This window comes from Pogoniulus pusillus, chromosome 34, assembly GCF_015220805.1.
Source record: "Pogoniulus pusillus isolate bPogPus1 chromosome 34, bPogPus1.pri, whole genome shotgun sequence".
NCBI classification, from domain to species: Eukaryota; Metazoa; Chordata; class Aves; order Piciformes; family Lybiidae; genus Pogoniulus; species Pogoniulus pusillus.
The window spans coordinates 7346261-7368630 of record NC_087297.1 but is presented as its reverse complement, the minus strand read 5'-3'; the positions used below and the strand labels follow the sequence as shown (position 1 = coordinate 7368630).

Below are 22370 nucleotides of genomic sequence, written 5' to 3'. Positions count from 1 at the left end.
AAGCTACCCTGCCTATGGCCGTGCACATCCCTACCTCCCCAGTCTCTGGCAGCACTCTGCAGGCAAGGTGCTGCTTCTGGAGTTGAGCACATTACATGATGAGTAGAATTCCCCAACTGAGTCATCACTCTGCTAGCATGTAGTATCTGTATAACAAGTTGGCCAGAATTTCCACACTGCATATGGCTTTTTCACACATGAACACATTTTTTATTGCATATTTGTTTGAAGGGGGATATCGACTTCAGAAAACAAAGCACACCTCTCGTTCAAAAAAAAAGTCTGTGGGAAGCAGAAGAAGGTCCAGGTTTACTTTCTTCCCTAAGAACCATTATGAAAAGAAAGGTGAATGGGAAATATGGAGGTTAACACTACAAAGTTCAGGATGTGTTACAGAGAGTGAGGACTTTGCTACAGCAGCATTGTTCTCCATAGGCTAGTGGTCATAAATACCAATATCCTTCACATTTCAGGCAATGCTACTATCACTGGCAAGGTTATTCACTAAACACTCTTTTCTGTTTCAGAGCCTTGAAGCATTATCCAGTGGGTTGCATTTTTTTCACATGGTCTTTTCCTTTTAGGAAGAGAATTTGCTGATTCAGGTGAACGGCTCAGGCTTTAGCAGCAATGAACAAGTCTCAGAGGTATCTTGGAGACCTGAAAGCATCCAAAAGATAAACTGCCACAATCCTTTGTTAAAGCTGCTTTTGCATTGCAAAAGTGAGAGTGGTTATGAAATAACTGGATATGGCAGGTGGGGAAATGCCAGATTAAAAGAAGTCCCTCCTGAAACAAAATGGGCATTTTTGCTGCCTTGTGCTCCATCTGTACCTTTCTTTCCACACCCCAGCTCAGAGTGAGGGACTGTATCAAAGAGGTGCCTGGACAGAACGGTCATGGTGATGTCTGGCTTCATCTAAAACTTCACTATTGTAAGGCTTTGTGGCTTTTCTTCTGAGTAACACCAACATGGGAATAAGGAAACACAGAGGCACACTGAGGTCTCAATAAACCTGCTTCTAACAGCAAATAACCTGCAAGGTCTTGGCATAGATAAATGCTGTGCTTCTGGCAGATCTCCACAGACAGAGCTCAGAGGGGCAGCCCTGGGCTCAAACCTCATTTAATTCCTGAATGCTGTCATCTTTCACACTCAGTGCCTCCTCACTGTATGCCTTGTGGTGAAGCATGGCTGGTTAGAAATCAGAGCCACAACTATGGTCCTGCTCTTGCAAACTACAGGGCTTTTTTGCCTTTTCCTGCAGGTTTCCAGGTTGACAAAGGATAGGGAGAGCCCTGGAGCATAGGAGAATATGGAACAGCTGTTTTGTCCTTGACTAAACGTTATAAGGTATTTAGACTAGACGAGACCTGTGAGGAGGTCCTCTCCACGCCTGTATTCCTAAACCGGGACACCTGCAGGACACAACACCAACTATCTCCAAACAGAGAGCCCAGCCTAACCACTATGCAACAGAAAAGCTCTGTTTGGTGCATGAGGAAAACTCACATGAAGGCAGAAATTTATACTGTTTTGCTGCTTAACACTGATGTTAATAGCACTGACTTGGTGCTTGATGATAACTTTGTTCAGGACATTGAATGTTACCAAGTCAAAAGCTACCACCAGTAGTGACAGCTTCCGAAAGGGCACATTTTAACAACCACTTTGTGACCCTACACGTGCAACTGCAAACAAGTACATGGTGTTTTCATTTAAAAAGCATGGCTTGCTAATAATAAAACTACACTGGCACGGATCTGGAAAGCATTTTAAACAAATTGCATCTGTGAAGTAAGATCATTAGGTCAAGGAGCTAAAAACTCTCAAATAGTGAAGGAAGATGTATCTGCAACATAAGGAATCATAGTTTAGATTGGAAGGGTCCTCAAAGATCATCTAGTTCCAACCCTCCCACCACAGACAGGGACACCTCGCACTACAACAGGTCGCTCAAGGCCTCATCCAACATGGCCTCGAACACCTCAAGGGAGGAAGCATCCACAACCTCCTTGGGCAACCTGTTCTAGCGTCACATCACTCTCACTGTGAAGAACTCCTTCCTAATGTCTAGTTTAAATCCCTCTGCCAGTTTAAACCCATTACTCCTCATCTTGTCATTACAAGGAGATGCACAGATGTGGTGCTGAGTGACATGGTTTAGCACCTGACTTGGTAGTTAAATAATAGTTGGACTTGAAGATTTTAAAGGTCTTTTCCAACCAAAATGCTATGATTCTACAGGGTTCTTCTGCCTTGGTCTCTAGCTAGCAATGTCTTCAATGTTGTGAAGTGGTGGGTATTTTATACTCGAGGGGGATTAATGCTGCATTCTACCAAATATTTCAGATTGAGTAATTCTTTTCTCTTCTCCACAGTTTCCTGCTGTTGTAAGGACAGTGTCAGCTGGTTAACCACACTTTGCTCCACTGTTGGCTCAGTCTAGTGGTGCCTGACACGATGGTGTTTTGCTGCACCTGGAACCCTCTGGAAAAAATTCCAGCTATCACACCTTCCTTCACAATAAAGTTGTGAACACTAACAGAGATAAGCTGCTAACATTTCTAGCACTGCCTTATTTGTCCTGGCTTGGCATAGACAACACAATGGATGACATTCCAGTAGTTGGCTTATATTAGCATTGCTGCAGCTGAGAAAGACTTATTACCTGTAAAAAGAATAAAATATCATACACACACACACACAATGAAAAAAATCCTTTTTGCACACCTTCTCTGTTAGGCAAAAAGCAAGGCAAGTTGAATGCAAGGCCTCATTATAACATTAAAAAGCATGCTACGCCCATATACAGACCTTAATGCATTTAAAACATTCTTTCCCCCCTTTCACTGTATGTTATGTTTTTATTCCCTTTGCCCTTGTTTATGATCAAGTAAAAGAGGACCCTTGTGTGAAAACAAAAACTTAGATTCTTAAAAGTTTGTCTATTCCTGCTTATAGTTTCCCACTCTGAGGGACCAGAGCCTTCAGTAGAGGTTATTGTAATTGCTTCCAACCCAACGAGCTGTGATGAATAAGAAGCAGGAACTTTTAAACAAAGACTCTGTTTTCATACAAATATTCTCAGTAATAAAGCACGGAGTAAAAGAAATATGTGAAGTTACGTTTTGCAGACCTGCCGCTTAAAGCAAAGCAGCTTTGTAGAATGAAGCCAAGCCTGAATTTTTCTAACTGCAGCAAAGGCCAAGCAAGTTTTGAGTATTTTCCATACAAGATTCCAAATGTCCCCAAACAAGATTGTTAAGAGACCAAGATGGAATAATTCTCAGTATTATTCTCATCAGCATCATCAAGGTCATTGTACATGAAGCATTCCTAACCAAAGTTACGGCACCACTCTCCTAGGACCAGACAGCCTCTTCCCTCCTAAGCAACCTAGTACATTCTTACAATCCATCTCCAAGTCATTGCCTTGGTCTGTCCTCTCTTAATTTTCCAAACTCAACAGTAATTGATCAAATCTACTGAAAAAAAAAATAGAGAGAAGAATATTGGAATTGGAAGTAACAGAGAATTGCTAGGAAATTTTTTACCTAACAACAAAGAACAATTTAGGCTTCACTCCATGGGAGACAGATAACCCAAGAGGCATTAATTTACTTGCAGATTTCACACATTAATCCTATCAAGTATTCACCTATCTACTTTCTGATCTTCTAAGCAGCAGACACCTTGGAGTTATCACTAAGAACAACTCTCCAGTGCCAGTAATATTAGTAGTTTAAACAGTGACTGTTGTCTCTTCATGGACACCATCTCACAGCAGAGTCCTACCTCTCTAAACGTAATGAGGTGACTGATCACCCAACTGCTCAGGTACCTGAGACCACAAGGAGATAGTCCAGACAAGCCCATGCAGTGTGTGAACTGTCTCCACAAGTGTTAGGGCCAGCAGTACTCATCAGCACAGCCATCACTGGGCTGTGAAGGACATGACAAAAGACTCCCATTGACAATCTCTCCAGGAGAGAGGAAATGTGCTAGCAGGTGTGCAGTTTAAAGTACAGCATTTGGAGTTGTAGTTTCTTTATTTCTCAGCACATCTTCTCTCAGTTCAGCATGGTAGATTTTCAGCCTGCACAGAAGGTGGACTCTCCATCCAAATTCATGGACATGGCTAGGTAGAAGTGTCAAAATCCTTTTTCTGACTATGCTGGTGAGCAGAAAACTGGAGAGATAGGAAATTCCTATTCTCAAAGGCTACACTTAACCATGCAAAATGTCCATAAGAAGCACTGTGTGGAAATATCATGGTGCACGTTTTCTAACACTCCTCTTTGGCAGAAGTCAGATAACAGATTTCAGCCAAAAGCCTGCTGAAAAAAAAAATCAACGAGTTTTAAAAACATGAAAGTGTCTTCTGAGCTTTTTCTGTGGACTCAGTGCTATGTCACCACCACAGTGTAATTTCATCTAGAAACACTGGTAAATGTAATGAGAAACACCAAGTCCCATTCTGCCCAAGTCTTCACTTCCTATTGCCAGTGGACTCATTAGAGCTGATAATTCCAACAATACAGTATTTACAACTTCTTCATGGTTTATTTTAAACCTCATTCACTGCCTGATGCACATGAGGCAATTTAAATCACCCAAACTCCCACTGGCAACTAACACTTCAGTACACTGAATGGAAAAGTTTGCACATCTGTTGGTGTTGCATTGTTCGGGGCTGGCTGCAGAGCAAACCATCCAACAAGGCACAGATTTGCTGTAGGAAAGCTGTATCCAAACCAGAAACTTTTGCTTTCTAGCAAAGGCAAGCAATTTCTGCAGCACACAAAAGAGCCTCATTCCACGGCATCAAAAGACTGACCCAGCCCCTCTCTCCAAGGATGCTAAGGCAGCTCCTCAAGCTCAGCTGTGTAATGGGCTGTCACTACAAGTTCTGACAGAAGGAGGGTCTGCGCAAGCCCTTTCCATTGCAAGGAGATTCTTGACTGCGTTATTAAACCTTGTTCATTCTGGTACCCAAAAACCAGAACAGTGAACCCAATCTCATGCAATTCTCTTCATTTAAATATGATTTTATAGTTCTAATTTCAGATTCTCAGATGATTTAAAAATTGAAGATTAACAATCTGCCTTCTAAATTCATCGTATCAATTCTGTAATATCCCATTTGCCATATTTGGATCATAAATTCCTCATGTTAAGCATAATTTTTGTGTCCTGTGCTGATCCACTGCCTGTCATGGTGGGGTTCCAGGATACTCCTATGAATTCTGCCCAAGGAATTTAATGGAAGTAAACATCCATACCTTTCATGAATGCCAATCAAAATCCTAACTGTAAAACAAAGGAACGAATCCAGCTGAGTTAAATATTATCCTAATTTCTACCTCGCCCTTCCCCACTCCACATCACAGTTGGTTTTCATCCGTTTTTTGTTTGTTCTCTCTCTTGGCATTAAGCAGTTTGAAAAAATAATATTTTGGGTTTTTTTAAGGCATGGTCCAAATTGACAGAATTTAGGATTTTGTCTCTGCTGAATACCAAAGAGGTACTCCTGTGTATGGAATTATTTTCTGATAGACTAAAGCACTCCTGCTTATTTCACTCATCCACGCTGTAACTGTCTGGATCACCTTTCCTGGCTATGCTCATCTTCCCCTCCTTGCTTTGTGAGGTAACTTTGGATTCAGGCACAGGACAGTATCAGTATGATAGGGAAGTTACTGAGACCATCAGTGGGAGGTTGGTTTGAGAACAATTATCTGACAGAACTGTTTGGCAGTGCAGCCCAATGCCTGCTATGACCCTCTTTCTAAATGCAGATATAATGACACATTAATGTTACATCTCATGAAGCCTGCTGGGTGAGGGTTCAGCGAGGTTTCCCTCGTTTCCTTTCTGCACAGCAGTTCCTTTGTTACTGCCTCTCCTCCAGATCCTGTGATGGACGGGAGTCCTGTGCTCCTCAAACACCAAAACAGGGTTGCCAATTTATGGCCGTGTGGCCAACAAGAAGTCCCAGGCCTCCTTGGGTTATCTCTATGGTCTGTTTTCCTCTACCCATTGTGTCATCTTGTCTGCTCAGATGTTACAAATGCCAGGAAAAGTTCTGGCTACACAAACATCCTTCAGCATGCTGCTTTTAAACAAGTCTGCTGGCTTTGCCTGTGTCTGCAGTGGTGGTGTGTCTAGAGAGGGCAGAAAAGCAGAGTGAGACTGGGGAGAGAATGAGGAGAGAGAAGAGGGAGTGGAGGAGAGGTGAGGCTGTGGCAGATGGAGGCCAGGTTAAGGTGCTCACACATGAGGCCAGCCCAATGGATCAGCATGGTCTGCCTGGGTCATGAGGAAGAGCTTCTCCTGGCTCCCTTAGCACTTTCTCTTTTTGCACTAGAAGCCCGGGTTTGGCACGGACAGTTTTGCTGGCAAAAGGCGGTGGAAGTGAAGGGCGCTCATTACTGGCCAAGCCTGGGCAGGTTAGATCCGCATCTTTCGGGCCCAGAGCGGCTGGAGAGCCCAGCACAAGCAAGGTTTCTGCCGAGGACAGAGATAGAGACCGGACACCCCACTACCGCTTGGTTTCAGCCCAGAGGGAGAGAAAAGGGCATGCGTCTGAAAAGCGACCGCCCGTTACCGGGACGCAGAGCGCTGAGCCCAGGCACAGCCTGGGGTGCGGTACCGCCGCTCTGGCCGGCCTCGGTTTTCGCCCGCTGCGTCCACCGGTGCCGGGTTGCGCGAAGGGGCCCCGAGAGATGCAGGGAGCGCTGGCGGGGGGTGTCCCGGGGGAGTGCGGCCCTCCGCTCCGCGAGGCGGGAGCGGAGACGCGGAGGAGGCGGCCGCTAAGAAGAGGTTTGACTCTCTCGGCTTCCAAAAGGCAGCCCAGCCGGCGGCGACCACGTGTACCGGCAGGGACCCCCCCGGGCCCGCCGTCAGCCCCGCCGACGGGTGCGGCGCAAAGTGCGCGGTGCTCCTCCCCCGCTCCGCCAGCGTGCGCAGGCGGAGAGAACGGAGCGGGGCCGGCGGCGGGCGGGCGGACGGACGCCAGCCGGGGGCTTGGAGGCCGCTGGCCCCCAGCCGCGGCCTTGCGCGCGTTTCTTGCTCCAATAAGCAATAATTAGGTCCTAAGCTAATGATGTGTCAGCTGATCCTCTCGCTCCGTCTGCGAGCGAGGGGTGTGTGTGTGTGTGTGCTGCGCCCGGAGACATCGCCATGGAAACGCTGCCCTCGCCGCTTCCCCCCCAGCCCCCGGTGTCTCCTTCCCCGGCGGCCCGCGGCCGGGTCCGCCCCATCCCGACACGGGACGGAGCTGCCCAGGGCCGCGCCGGCCCCGCGCCCCGCGGCGCGATCCCGACATGGGACAGCGCTGCCCGTCACCGCGCCGCGCCGCCGTCGCCACAGAAACTTTTGTCCCGGCGGCCAATCAGGGCGCGCGGGGGGGGCGCGGAGCGGTGCTGGGCCCGGCCCGGTGCGCCACCGCCGCCACCGCCACCGCCAGCCCGCCGTGGAGCACAGCGCGGGGAGCAGAGCGGCAGAGCACGGCAGGGCGCGGGCCCCTGGAGCGGCGCAGCCCTAGGCTGGGCGCGGGTGGCACGCGTGCCCCAGCCGCGGAGGTGCCGGCAGTGGACCAGGGGCGCGGAGCCGGGCACTGGATGGCGGAGGAGGCGCGGGCAGGCGCGGCCGCGGAGAGGAGACGAGAGGAAGCAGAGCCGCGGCAGCTTTCCCCCGCGGAAGGAGTGTCCTGCTTGGTGCGGCCGGGGGGAGCGCGGAAATCGCCGGCGTGAGCTGAAACTGGAAGAGAGGGGGAAAAAATAATCAAGACTGCCTTTTTCTTCTTCTTCTCCACCCTCTAAAAAAAGGGGGTTTGCTCAGCATCCGCACGCAAACTTACTTGAATGCCTTGTAGCCAGTTTAGCCCAGAGACCAAAGGATCCCCCGTACCCGAGGAGTTCTACATGTGTGAGCACCATCATTATACTGGCAGAGCAGTCGAGAGCCGCCTCCTCTCTACCAACATCCTCCTGGGACTGAGCTCGCTCTCTGGTCCTGTATCCGAGCCTGGCTCCTATAGAGCTGCTTTACCGGTTCGGTTTTGGTTTTGTTGTTTTTTTTTTTTTCCTCTATCATCTGCTGGGATTGCTCAGTAAATAAATAGAAGAAAATTCCTTAAAGGGTACCCGAAAATTCAGTGGGACTGGATATGAGGAGGTGAAATGCTCAGAGACTGTTCATTTTTTATTTGTAATTTTTATTATTTCAAAATAGATATTTAAAATGCGGATCGGATATATTAGGCTTAGAAAATAGCAGGTAAGAACTTTCTCTCTTTCTAGTACCTTCATGCCCGGAGCGGGGATATCTAAAGCAAAGCCGCCCAGTCGTGGAATAAAGAGGGAGCAAAGAGACCAGTTTGCCCTTCAGTGCTTCCTCCATCCTGCGCGGCGAGGCGGCTTCAGGAGAGGCACAGCCCGCCAGGACAGAGCCAGAGCCCTTGCAGAAAGCAACCCAGGGCTGCTGGGGAGGAGGAGGGGGCGCTTTTTATCCCTTCATTCTCTATTTTTCCTTTACCCTCCCCTACACCTGCACTATCCAGAGTGAATCCGGGTGCAGCTGATGTGTGGAAAAGAAGAAGGATCCGAGTCAATATTTTCTTTTCGCTAAGCCGAGGGATAGGATTTTAATTATTTATCTGCCCGAACCCTCTCCGGGTAAGACGCTGCCGGAGCCAGTGGGATAGTCCTGCCTCGCACAATTATTAAAGAGACTGATCACGTACAGTGGAAGGATAAGAGGAGCCTTCACCAGACCCGTTTGCCTCTTGTGAAAAAAAAAACCAACATGAAGGAGAACATTGCCACACTATTGAATTGATCGCTGCCCCCCCTTCACCCATCCCCCTCCCCCCCCCCCCCCCCCCCCCACCCTCCCAGCACCACAACAAAAAAAACCCGCTGGGATCTGCCTGCTCCGGGACCTCCTTCGCTCCGCTCGGAGCTGGATGCATTTTTCATGAGCGCTGGGTGAACAGGTGCAAAGTGCGGCGGGGCGGCCCAACCCCGCACCCCGGCCCGCTTCGGGGCGGCGTGTGCGTGTGTCGGTGTGTGTCGGTGTGTGCTGGTCTGTCCGGCCGTCCGGCCGTCTGCCTGTGTGTGTGTGCGCCCCGGCGTGTGCATGTGTGCGAGTGTGTACTAGGAGATTATGGAGAGCAGCGACCGGGACATGTACCGCCAGTTTCAAGACTGGTGCCTCAGGACTTACGGGGACTCAGGAAAAACCAAGACGGTGACCCGTAAAAAATACGACCGGATCGTCCAGCTCCTGAACGGCTCCGAGTCGAGCTCCACGGATAATGCCAAATTCAAATTCTGGGTCAAATCTAAAGGCTTCCAGCTCGGCAACTCGGACGAGGTCAGTGGTGGTGCTGGAGGAGGGAAGCAAGTGCTGTACGTGCCAGTCAAAACCACGGTTAGTAGAGAATTGTCTTCCTTGTTCTATGTCGGCCGCTGCAGCCCGCTCCGGGAGCGAGAGGCACAGGGGGAGCCGCAGCCACAGTTGGCTCCTTCCTCCCTCTTCCCCCAAGTCATCATCACCATGTTGCGTTTGCCTGTCACATTATACACCGCCGAGGTCTTTGTGGCTCCCTTTATTTAAAGCGATCGTGCGCACAACACACCCCAACCGGGTCGGTGTCGTTCTCCTCCCCGTGTGTTTTTCCCCCCCCCCCCCCCCCCCCCCAGCCCGGGCCACCGCGGCGGGTGTGCGGGGTGGGCTATTGTCCCGCCGCCGCCGCTCCGGCCATTGTGCCGGGCCCCGCCGCCCAGGGCAGCGGCCCCCCGCCGCCGCCGGGGCCGATCGGTAGCGCACAGGGGAGCAGAGCCTGCCTGGCACAAAGCCAGGCGAGGCGCCCGCCGGTGATTTGGGGTGGGGGGGAGGGAGGGTGTTTCCCCGGGATATCGGTCGGGGTTTGGTTTGGGGTTTTTTTTGCCGGTTTTGGGTTTGGTGGTTTTTTTTACATTATTTTTATTATTTTACTGTTAGCCCCGTAGCCCCGGAGCCACCGGGCGGCACGAACGTGCCCGGGCTGGCGAAGGGAAGCGGCAGCCGCAGTTGTAGCGGCGGCGGGGAGAAAAGGATGCTCAACAAAGGGAGAGGGGGTTCCGCATGCCCGGAGGAGGGCTGCATTTCTGTTCCTCTTGCTGGGGTCGCAGCCATGAGACTCAAAGCTCGGCGCGATGCTGCCAGGGCAGCATCCCCAGCAGCAGCATCCCCCGGCATCAGCCGCCGAGCCCGGCGCAGGGCGGGCAGCGGGGGAGCTGCTCTGCTCGGTGGTGGCAGAAGCGACACATTTCCCTATTTGAGAAGATGGGGACAGTTGGCCGCAAGTAGGTTTTGCCTATTGAATTCTCTTAATGTATCATTATTCTTACTTATGCTCCGGGTCACGAAAGCTAAGCTTCTTTTGTCTGTGTGCGTGGGGCGGGTGGGGAGGGGGAGCTGAGAAAGGAAACCCGGCAATTAAAAATATTCCTGCCTGGGCATTTGGCTTGGATGAGCAATATTCTCTCTCTCTCTCTCTCTCTCTCTCTCTCTCTCTCTCTCTCTCTCTCTCTCTCTCTCTCTCTCTCTCCCTCTTTTTTTTTTTCCTGGGACTGGCAGCTTATTCTGTCCTAACGGGAAGGTTGCTGGGTGGCGCAGCAAAGGGGGCTTCTTGGAAAGTATTCTGGGTTGGGTTGTGACGTAGGATGCCGGGGAAATCTGCCGCTCTGCCTCGCTGAAGTCACAAACCTGGGCATTCCCAGGGGCTGGCTCCTATTTTGCCCCCTTGTCACTAGTGCCGTCATGGCTCTGAGGAGGTAGAGGTGGGAAAATAAGTGTAAGGAGTTGACAAATAGAAAGATTGGAAGCAAAAGAGAAGCTCTAGATGAAGTTTGTTTCTTCTTGATGGCTTTTATTTATCAAAGTGTTCTAGGTCTGCCTATGGATACAGGTTATTTGGCAAATTTTTCTTCTGCCATTAGAGGACTGACTGCTCATTGCTGATCAAGAGGGTCCTCTAGATAAAATTTGTAACAAGAATGTTGTGTGAAGCAGCAGAATTCCTCATTAGCTCAGTATTTTGGATATCTTTTCTGCTTACTGAAATAATTCTGGAGAGCCATTGGGCAAGATCAGTTGGTTATTCCCAAGAACGCCCTTTTCACTGCCAGTTCAAAACTGTATGCAAATCCATTATTTTTAACAATTACACTGACCATGCTACTAAATAAAAAGGCTAACCTTAATTTTACATGATGGAACTTAAAAATTAAGCATTGTTCTGGGCTTCTGAAACACAAGACTCAGTGATGATCATCTTCGCTGTCTCTCTCACCTTTGCCTGCAGTCCCACCTCACATCTCCTCTTCTATTTTATTTTGAGATCAAAGAATCAACATTTTCCCCCTTCCCCCCCTTTTTTTTTTTCATTTCAGCAATTTCAGTCATAGATTGAGTGCCATGTTGGTCTTCCCTTTGTGCATCTGGGAGAATTATGCTCTTAATTGTGATTGTCTCTCTACCCCTACATAGGTATTTATATTAATAGAGAAGTAGCTGCCTTTAGATAGCTTAAGCAGCCAAGCGGGCACTCTAATAAAACAAAGATGCCTGCTAATAAAATCAAGAAAAGAAAGCATGACCTATCTGTGAGCAGTTCCTGAATATCTGTACATGAACAATGACACATAAACCCCTAGAGAAAAGGTCTTGCATGTAGGTAAAAATTTCCTCCTGTTGTCCAACCTAAATGAGCCAAAGTGATACTCGGCATTCTCATACAACAAGCCGATGCTTTCCCTCCTTCTAAAGCCATGAATCTGGTGTCACTGTCCCATCACAAAAGGCAGAAGACCCGCAGGGTGGCAGTGGTTTGTATGATCTGTTGGCAGAGCAGGGGCAGTGCCTGCCATGTTGCCAGAAGCTTAGAAGCATTCTGTCTGACAGAGTAGGGATGTAGTCCCTGCCCTAGAAAAAAACCCAGTGGCGAAGCTCCTATTGACTTTCAGAGGCCTAGGATTTCATCTAGTCAGGAATGATAAGTTACAGGGGGATTTTCATCAGGCAGTAATTGTTGGTAAGCCTTAAAAGCCCATTTTCATTTCTTTAACTCTTAGTAGTTATTTACAAGTTTATTAATTTATGACCATTAAGAAATGTCCCCACTGTTTTACTGTTTGAGTTTGTTTCTCCTTCCTCTCTTCTTGCTATTCCATACATCTGAGTTCATCCTGTTCACAGAGAGGGCCGTAAACAGTAACAGATCCCTGAACTCTTGAGTCTCTCTCTCCTATTCTCCCTCTTCCTGTCCATCACTTGATCTCACCATAGGTAAAAGTAATTTCAATTTAAAATTAATCACTGCTGGCAGCATGAGCACTCTCTCTGCAGTAACAGGATGGATGAAATTACAAGTTGGACTCTACAGTCACAAGCTGGTCAAAAATAGGCAAATATTCAAATACTTCATTAGGAATTATTCTCTCCTTGAAGCTTTAAGATTTGCTGCTCAGCTTTGCTGTCAGCCAGAGAGATTTGCTCCTGATGGTGCTGTAATCCACTGCTGCTGGTAATTAGACATCATTACTGCTGCGTTAAAGGGAAAGAGAGAAGGAGAGAGGACAGGCTGGGGCTAATTAACTACTTGATTCTAATGAAAGAAAGAGAGCCTGATAGCAACTGGGAGGTTGCACTGGAACAGGCTAGATGTACAACACAGACTTAATTGAAGCAGGGGTGTCTTGCAGTCTCACGGTAGCTGAGGCTTGGTCTACTTTCATATTCCGTGGGCAGTAGCACAAGAGGTATTATTCTGCTTCTCCCTTGCTTGGTTGGTAAGTAGCTCAAAATCACAGGCCTGTCTTCAATATCAAGTTTAAGCATGACAGCAAGGAGAATGCATAGATGATTATGTGCTGGCTTAATCTGTTTTATGGGTATGGTCTCCTCAAGAGCAACAGGAACAAATCAATTTCTGAATGCTCACATCCTTCTGTGGCCTAGGAGATGCACTTTTGGTCACCAGGCAACGACATCCCTGCAAAACAGCCATTTTAAGTCCAGAGTGGGACAGCACACAGTAAAGTATTCCTACATGCATCCTAGTGAGGACTTCACTTCTGAGGCCAGCCATATGCCAAACGGCTGATACTATTAACTTTTAATGGCACTCACAATCCCTAAGGAGGCATGGAACTAATATTTCTAGTGTAATATATTTCCTAACCACGTACACAGATTTTATGGTGGATTCCTTTTGTGTGTGGTGTTTTCTGCATAGTTCTTTAACTGGAACTGCTTATTTCTTGGCAACTTGGAAACAAATTTCTTTTCACCATCTTTCGTTCTCTTGCTTGAGGTTATCCATAGACATAAATACAGCTCCTAAAATCAGTTATGATGTAAAAATGAGTTATAAAATAATGGCCCAAGCTGTATTGTGAATTCTAAGCAGAATTTTCTTTAAAAAGGAAGAGCTTAGATGACTGCAGGATGCCTTTCAAGTACAGACATTACACAGTATTAACAAACTAATAGAAGATAACCTCAAAGGCCAAGTTCAGATTGCTTTTATGTCATTATCAATTTGAAATGACTCCACTTACTTTAATGAAATCACAAGCCTGATGTATGATTTTTCCTGAGTCTTCTTGTATCTTTTCCACCTACAAGCATAGAATGAACTTCCAAACCCCAATGCTGTTTAGTTAAATATGGATCCTGTGGGAGAATCTGGTACCCCCTGGATTGCATGGCTCTGTGCAGGTGCAGCTGCACTACTGAACCTGATTACAGGATTTAGGGCTTAAAATTACAGGCCAGTCAACTCTGTGGAACAGGCTGTAGCCCAGCCCACCTCTTGTTAGTGGTGGTTGGTGATGCAGAGTAGTAGATGGACATAGGAGTTTATGGTTTGCTTTCTTTATGAGCAAAAGGGAACAGGTCACTATATCTATTGCTTGTATGTCAGAATGTGGTGCTTTAGATGGTGTTTTAAATTGGTCATTAGTTTAGGATATTTTCTAGCAATCTGACAACATCCAGCTTTCCTCCATTGCATTTCTCCCCAGTTTTTTGTAGCTATCAATAGAAAAGTGTTTGTCAAATACATAGCTCTGCAGCCCACTGAACTGCCAGCACATAATGGCAGTAAGTGCCATGGAAAGGTGAGGCTGAGGGTGAGCTATAATTTATCCCTAGGTACGATTCTGCAGTGGTTTACAGTCCTGTTAAATGAACCTTCCAGGCTCAGCAGCATTATTCGAGCCCTGCTTTGTCCATCTCATTTTAACTGCCCACTGCATTTTCCTCAACCCCTCTTCAGGTCTGCAGAGCTTCCTTTCCTGCTCTTACCCACAGCCTCTGCCCTGCCATTTGCAGATTCGGTGGACTTGGTGAGGAGGGATGCTGGTGAATCAGACTGCTGGAAAATGGTCACAGCAGATGGAACAAAACCGGTTTAGTTGGCAACTCTTAGTGCAAGCATTCAGTGAAATGTTCGTGAAAAAAGAAAATATCTCTGTCCTGAAATGTAGAAATGTTAAAGTGGGCATATGCAAGACACCATCTCCACGTGTGTGTGAGAGAGGGAAAGGGAGAGGAGGAGGCCAGATCTGTTGGTAACAATGCTGAGCTAGAATTTTCCCAAGACACATGAGCCAAAGAGAGCACATTAAAAAAAGGGGGATAATTTAAAACGTCTACTTCTGTAAAACTAGAAGCTGTTAATGTTACTTTAGAATCATAAGAGTGTAGCACTGCCTTAAGAAAACCTACTACTGATATATCCACCTCATGCACACAATGAAACAGGATGACAGATGCAGGTGCTGTCCTCTGGTAGAGGTCAGGCTTGTAGCTCAGATGCCCAGTTCTTTCCAGTGATCCAAAGTAAAACCTCCAGTTTGATTTTCATGCTGCAGTGAACCTTTGCTGAGAAGACTGAGGTGACATTAGTGAACTTAGTTCTTCACTGTGTTACCCTCAGCCACTCACCAGTGAAGCTGCACTGGATTCAGTCACTGGGCAGCATGGTGGGGACTCCATCTCAGGCACTTCAGTCCTGATTTTCTTAAGATGTACTGAGTGTTGTGTCTGTGGCTACCCAACTGTGTGATCAGTGGGAAGCAGAGCTGACATTTGCTAGATTAGTGCTAAAATGGGCTGATGGCTATCAGGCGAGCATGATGGGACCTTTTCTCATCTTTTAGGAGAGAGTTTTGTTCCCTGTCTTGTAGGGTGATCACCATTGCACTTGTTCAGTGCTCTAGAAGGAAAGGAAACACATTCTGGGGAGACCACACACACATATACACAGAAAGACTTGTGTAGAAAGGGCTCACTGTGAACACAAGCCTCTGAGGGAAGGGGCTACTGCTAGTGCTGGATGAATGTGGGAGTTAGTGATTCAAATTTCATTTTCTGCTACAGAAATAAATTAACATTGGCTGACACTGTGCCTTGAGTTTGAGCTGCTGTTGGAAGAAGGCAGCCAGTGACTGTTGGGTTTTTGTCTGAAGGAAGGTATTTGCATCCTCTAGGTATGCAGCATACACCTGTTGAGAGGTTGCTGGTAAAAGAGAAGGAAAACAAACAGGGCAGGTATTGAAGAGAGATCTGAATAAGGTAGATGTGGAGAAAAAGCATGAGCCAAAGTGGCAGGAAACACTCTTCAGAAGGATGACAGCAGATTTTGCAGCTTCCTATGTGCCACAGAGCATCACAGGAATCTTTTGTTCCTTGTTGAGTAGATTGACCCTGGTCAACACAGCCCTCAAAATAAGTAGAGATTTACAGGATGTAAAAGATGTTTTTATCCTGTATATGTCATTTCAGACAAGCCAGGAGCCTCTTTGAATTTAGAAAACTCCAGAGCTACGAGTTGGTGGATGAGAGTTGTTTCTACTGTCCTGCAGCAGCACTGAAAGTGATCCTGTAGTTTTCTGAGATGATCTTTTGGATCTTTTTAAAGTAGATGAGCCTCAAAACCTTACATTTTCACTAGCAAGGTATTTTTTTATGGTTTGTAAACACAAAATATCCAGACAGGCACTGCCAATATCCAGGAAGGACTTGTTACAAGTTATGGCATTGAGCATCCTTCTGGATGCAAATGGCTTTTCTTAGTGACGATCAGCTTCATCACAGGGAGTTGTACAGGCTTCTAACTGCTTGTTCAATAACTCTGCAAGCTGCAAAGCCTGACAGTTACTATGTGCATCTGCAGGGATTACAGCTGGTTGTTGAAATTGAATTGTAGGGTTTGAACCATTTAGTTGTATCTGTTAGTCTTCAACTTAAGGAGCTATTTGACTTAACAAATCTGATCTATGTTAGAGTTCACCTCAAGTTAAGAATATTTTTTTCCTCCAGAAACAAATATTCTGTATAGACTAGGAAGGACATTTTTTATTAAATGACCTACTTGAGCCTAGGATGAAAAACTCATTCAGCCTTTTTTTCACTGGAGAGCCTGTAATTAAGGTCCTCTGGGAAAGGAGAGGTTTTGTATAGCATATTGCCAGTAAGATCTGTGGGTCTCAAAGTTTTGTAAATGCTGTTCCCCCCAAGTTTCTAATGCAACAAGAGATGGATGCTAGCACATTTTAACTGCAATTAAATGACTTGTAAGCCCAACTCACTATAGTAATTTTAAAAGGACTATGTCTTGTATCTGCTCTCTGTTGCCTCTGGACTTACACAGACCACTGCCAGGGGGATTTTGTAGAAAAGGTTTGTTCAGGGAAGATCCAGAGCTGAAGTAGCTGCCATGACCTATCTGTAGGGTAGAGCAGCATTGTGGTGGCACATAGGAAATCAGACCTGTGAATGGACTAATCCTCACTACCCTGAGCTGATACAAGATGAGTATCAAGCAAGTAACTATACAAGTATTTAGATAGAGTAGAACAAGAACAGACCTCTGTATAGCCAGAGGTTTCAGCAGAAAAGAAAGATAAGGAGAACAAAAGGTTTAACAGAACATCATTTTCCAGTGTGTATCATCTCTGCTGTGGGTGATGAGGAAATACTTGACTTGGGTTTACATTTTTTCAGGTGATGAAACTGAAGAATGGTCAGAAATAAGAGGAATAAAAAGAAAGAGATGATGGCAAATCAAGATATTAAATTGTAGTGCATCACCAGAACTAATATAAACTCAAGAACACTAAAGAACTTAAGAATGAAGGAACTAAAATGTTATTAAAGAACACCACTTGCCACTGTCTATGGCAATGATACTGGAGGATGGCCAAAAAATATAGTAGAAAGAGGAGGAAAAAAGGTGGTAGAGGTAGTACAGAGAAATGAGAGACCAGTGAACAATATTTCAACATCAGAAAAAAAGTCAATGAGCAAATCATTAAAAATAGAGTTGAGTGTCAATGTGAACCACACCTGGTTGGTTCAACTAGTTTGGAGTTCATAAGGGCTAATTATATTCCTCTAACCTGTTGTGTTCAGAAGTCTTGTCAATAATTTTCAGGTGAAAATTTGATTCTGGCTTCCTTCAGAAATGAAACCCGAGCAGGGTTGAGGCTGGCTGTGTTGACAAATTAAAGCTGGTATGGAGTTGGGAAGCCATAGGAAGCACCCTAGAGAGATACAAACACAGTTCAATGTACATACATACACATGCAAGTACGTATGGATACATGGACACACATAAAGCCCAGACAAATGAGGGAGTTTCACCAGTGGATGAGAATGAGAATTAATTAGGTTAAGCAAGTAGAGGAGGAATTGGGAAGGAAAATAGAAATATCATAACAGAGGGGAAAAAAAAGAGAGAAATCATGGCAGGCATAATTCCCTACAGGCCACTGCCAGATAATTTACATTTTATGCCATTGTGACATTAGCTTTTTGAAGGGAAAGGAAGAATTTAAGCTTTTCAGTCACATTTAAACTGTACAGAATTAGTGTAATCTCTCAAGGGAGATATTTAGGAATAATTTCAAACAAATCAATAAGCATATCTTCAATAAGTATAGTGGGGAGGGCAAAAATAGGCAGTAGGAAAAGTACAGAGAATCATATTGAAAACTTATTCTTGTTAATGAAATGCTATGTCCTTGCCTTTTAATAATGTGCTTAGTGTATTTACCTCATCTGTAAAAGGTCACGACAGATGAAAGGTCCAGGAAAGGTAACTAAGCTAATTAAAGAAAAGAGGCACTTATAAGAGAAATAGATTTTAATGGTTATGTCACCCACAAAGATGGATGTTTAGAGAACATGCACGGTAGAAATCAGACATGTAAAGATGTAGAAAGAAGCTGAGAGAAATGGTGTGGTGTAAATACTGATGAACAGCAGAAAGAAGATTCAGCATTCACTCTTTTTAATCCTGTGCCATCTAAGACTCCTTCAACCACCAGGAAAAGGTGATGCAAAGCCAGGCCATTGTTTTGTAAGCCATAGTGTTTGGAATGGAAAGTCTGCATTGCAGCTCCTGGATAAACTCTGATTGATCCAACCAAAATTTCTCCTCCGGATTTCACAAGAGGATGATAGCTCTGTGGCTCTCGTAAGGATGTAGCATGCTCTTAACATCAGTTCGCCTTTGCTGGCTGGAGCAGAAGTGAGAACAAGGTCATTCTCCTGCACTTCCTTCTCTCTTCCCCTGGGAGCACAGGAGTTGGTGATGGCACTTATTGCTGCCTTGCTGTTAGCTGGTGTCTGGCAGCACCTCCCCAGGTCTCTGCCGTGCAGTCAACACAAGGAAAGACTTGTGGAACACGGTGAAACCCCAGCATCTCCCCATCCCCTTCCCCTTTGTACTGCATGGCAGCATTGCTGGTTGTCTCAGCGTTCATGCTTGTTTCTTGAGCAGGTGATGAAGTTTTAGGCGTTCTTCAGCTGGCTACAGTTAGCAGAGGAGGAAAAGAATTTGGTCATTATTGCACGTTGCATCTCTATGCACTGTGTTTTCTTTAGGGATTTATTTGTTTATTTACTAATTACTGAGCTTTGAGACGTTTTCTGCAGACTGCCTTGGAGACTGGGACTCAGTTTGACTGTAGCAGGTTCTCTGGCTGGTTGCTGTAGTGATATTACTAGTCTGGAGGAAGGATGCAGATCATCCCATTTCTGAGCTCCAGCACTATCCTGTGTGGAGCAGTACGTGAGATTACTGTGATTTAGACAGAATGTTTGTGATGAAGCACCTCCATGCTCCAATGACCTGTGCTGGTTTCACCTTTTTTTTGTCTACTTGTACTAGATTTTTATTTGTTGCAACTATTACTAAACTCTTAATGTGGTGGGAAGAAAAAAAGAGCAGAGATTAGAGAACTAATTGCAAATGTGAGAGGAAATTAGCTCCTTCAAGTGATGACAATTTCTGGAAGACTTTGCTTTTGGGCAGGCTGACCAGCAAGTGTGGCATGTATGTAATTAGATGACTTGTCCCATTGCATTTCTCAAACTGCAGTGGAAAAGAAAAACGAATGTATCTCATTCTTTTCTCCCTTAATCTAGACCTAGTCATATTTTCTTTTTATGACATCTTTTGATAACCTTTATCTTTTTATATTCTGAGTGTTCAGCAAAGCCCCACGGCCATGGCTGCCATAACACTACAGTATTTCATTTGTAGCAAGCAAACAGCTCAGCCTTCTTTTAATGAGTGCTATATTCCAGTTCCAGGCATCTATCTAAAAGCTGTAGTCCAGGCAGACAGCATCTATTTACCCCTTCTTGTCTCATGTCAGGCTTATTCAACAAGGAGATGGGTTAGTAAGTTTTGTATGGATGCAGAAAAAAAAACAACAAGCAAACTAAAACCAACCCAAAAGTTCTCAAAGAGTTGTATATTGTAAACCCACTGCATCCTGACCCTGCATTTTTCAGACAACCTCCACATGTCCTCTGCTGTGTTTTACCAGTGCATAAAGCCTCGTTTATCCCTGTTTTGGTGTAAGTGAGAGCTGAACTGGGCATGTGGTGAGCTTTCAGGGAGTTAGAGTCACCCTGAAGCAGAAATAAAGCAATGTAAAAAAAGCTAGGTCTAGAGGTAAATAAGTCTGGTTAAAGTAAGACTATTTGATTACTTTTTAATTCCCAATTCATATAGCAAATTCTAGTATTACTTTCTCCAGATCAGCCCAATTTTGGCAAACTACATCAGATTCTGAGGCAACTGTGGAACTGGAAATATTGTTTTACCTCTATTCTTAATTGAACCTTACAGTTTCAATTTGAACCAAGAAGACTGGTTTCAAAACTGAGTAGAAAAGAAAACATTCTTAAATAGAAGAAAACAGGTCAATTTTCATTAATAATCATAGATAGAACACTTTAATAGAATTATAATGAACTATGTCTTTTCTGTTACTTATTGTTGAACTTTGATGAATTTATAGGTAATTGCCACTTTATTATTATTATTATTATTTTTATTATTATTATTATTATTATTTCAAAATTAATTCTTAGTAAATGTAATATCAGGAAGAAAAATCAGACTTCAGAAATACATTAAATTTGCATTGTGCTTGCTGTAATTTGAAAGCAGGCAAACAAATAAAGTACAATATAGTTGGGTATGTGAAAATACTTTGAAGGGAATTACTCATTTGCCCTACAGAGCCAAAGAGGGAACAAACAGACCTACAAAAGAGCTGAAAAACTGTAGCTGTAGGAACTTAGAAGGAGTCAAGCTGGTGAAATCTGTGAGGCTTTGAAGGATCAGACATCCTAAATTGCACTGGCTGAAATCTCCTCCTGGGATAGGACCAGCAGAAGGCCTGTGAATAATTTTTTTTGGCACAAAGACTATGTCCTTCTTCTGAAGACAGAATGCAGTCCTTGGGTGATGCTTTGGCTTTGTAATGGCCAGTGCCCGAGGGAGAAGTCTGGCCACAAAGCATCCACCATGTGAGCTGATCAGTTGGTGCTGCCTGACTGGAAGGCAATGACTAAATTCTCAGTAGGATATGTTGAGGTTTTTCTATTGATAAAGAACAATTTACCTGTAACTGCTATCCATTTTTGCCACAGTATATTCCAGTGTGCTAGACCAGTGCTTAACAACTGTACAGACATATTTATACAATGTATAAAAGTACCTACAGAAGTTTAATTACAGCAAGGCCAAATTCAGCTGTGAAATAGTACAAGTAGCACTCTGCTCTCACCTCCTTGGTCATAATCTTCTGCAATGCACTCGTTGCAGTGCAGTGTGTGGACAGCTCTCCATTGCAGAAATCTATTCTCATTGTTTGAGGTGAGAAAAACAAAGTGGAGAACAAGCTTGATCTTGGGCCTTCAAACTCTACATGTATTTAAGTTGATTACAAGTGTTATCTCTCCTCCTGTCCCCTTCCCAACTAAAGAGCCACGACATGTGCACTCAGCCTCAATTACACTGCTGAAGTTGGTTAGCTGATTGGTTTTGAGTGTTCTCCCTTTTCTATGGCTACCACATTAAGACATTTGCCTTGGAGAGAATTCAGATCTCTTTCCCTTTTCCCTGTCTCTTTGAACTATATTTGCATTAGAGCCATCCTGCTTCCAATAAGAGTGGAAGGAAAGTGAGATGAGAGAACAAATGGAGTAAAGTGTTAAAGTCAATCAAGTATAAACAAACTTTGGCTTAATAGCTCCCCGTGAGCTCATTCTAAAGCAAGAAAGTCAGCTTTGGGGAAGGTGAAGGCTGGGGAAAGTGAAATAAGCCTGGAAAACACATATTACCATATTTCACAACAACAACAACAACAATAATAATAGAGCAGCTAACAAAGTAAGCCAAGAAAAAGAAGGCTGATGGTTCCTGACAATTTGGAAATAAAGCTACTGTTGATCTCCAAAACCAGTATTTAAGCATCTAGGCATGTGATGACCACCTATAAGCACAGAACTGTCTTAAGATATTAACTACCTCATGAAACTGCCTGGGAAATGTGAGGAAGATGAAGCAGGATTTTGGAGGGAGCATGTTTTCATGGCAATTTGATTTCAGCAAAATTTGGAATGAATTTTATGTCTGTTTCTCAGCATTTATTTCAAATTGGACTTCATTAGTCAACATTTAATTCAATAAGTATCACGGCATGATACAGCAGAAAGTAGCTGAGCAGGATGTTGCTAGACACTACAAAACTCCTCGTTGTGGAAATAGGCAAGTATTTAATGCAGGTGCACCTGGAACCTTGCAACTGGAATGCATTTGCCATTGTGCCATAGCCTCAGTATCTATTTGATGTCCATAGTGCTACACCTTTTCCTCCATCCTTGTCGTTTGTCTTTGCTGCTCCAGATTACTATTTACTAATAGGCAGAGGTGGTTTTGTTTTTCCCCTTGTGAGGCCTTTACTTCCAGACCTGTTTCTCATTCTGAATTCCAATCCAGGCGCAG

General features: G+C 45.0%; 1 protein-coding gene across 3 annotated transcripts in view; it reads left to right on the top strand.

Annotated features, from left to right (window-relative positions):
- Nucleotides 1-8882: 8882 nt before the first annotated feature.
- Nucleotides 8883-22370, top strand: part of NOL4 (nucleolar protein 4) — a 179883-nt gene continuing 166395 nt past the window's right edge. For 2 of the 3 annotated variants that reach the window (XM_064170438.1, XM_064170437.1), the window contains exon 1: nucleotides 8883-9439. In XM_064170438.1, coding sequence (XP_064026508.1) covers nucleotides 9173-9439 — 267 coding nt within the window. In that variant the 5' untranslated portion in view covers nucleotides 8883-9172. Of the gene's footprint in view, nucleotides 9440-9995; nucleotides 10357-22370 lie in introns of those variants that run through there. The other variant, XM_064170440.1, reaches the window with a different exon arrangement.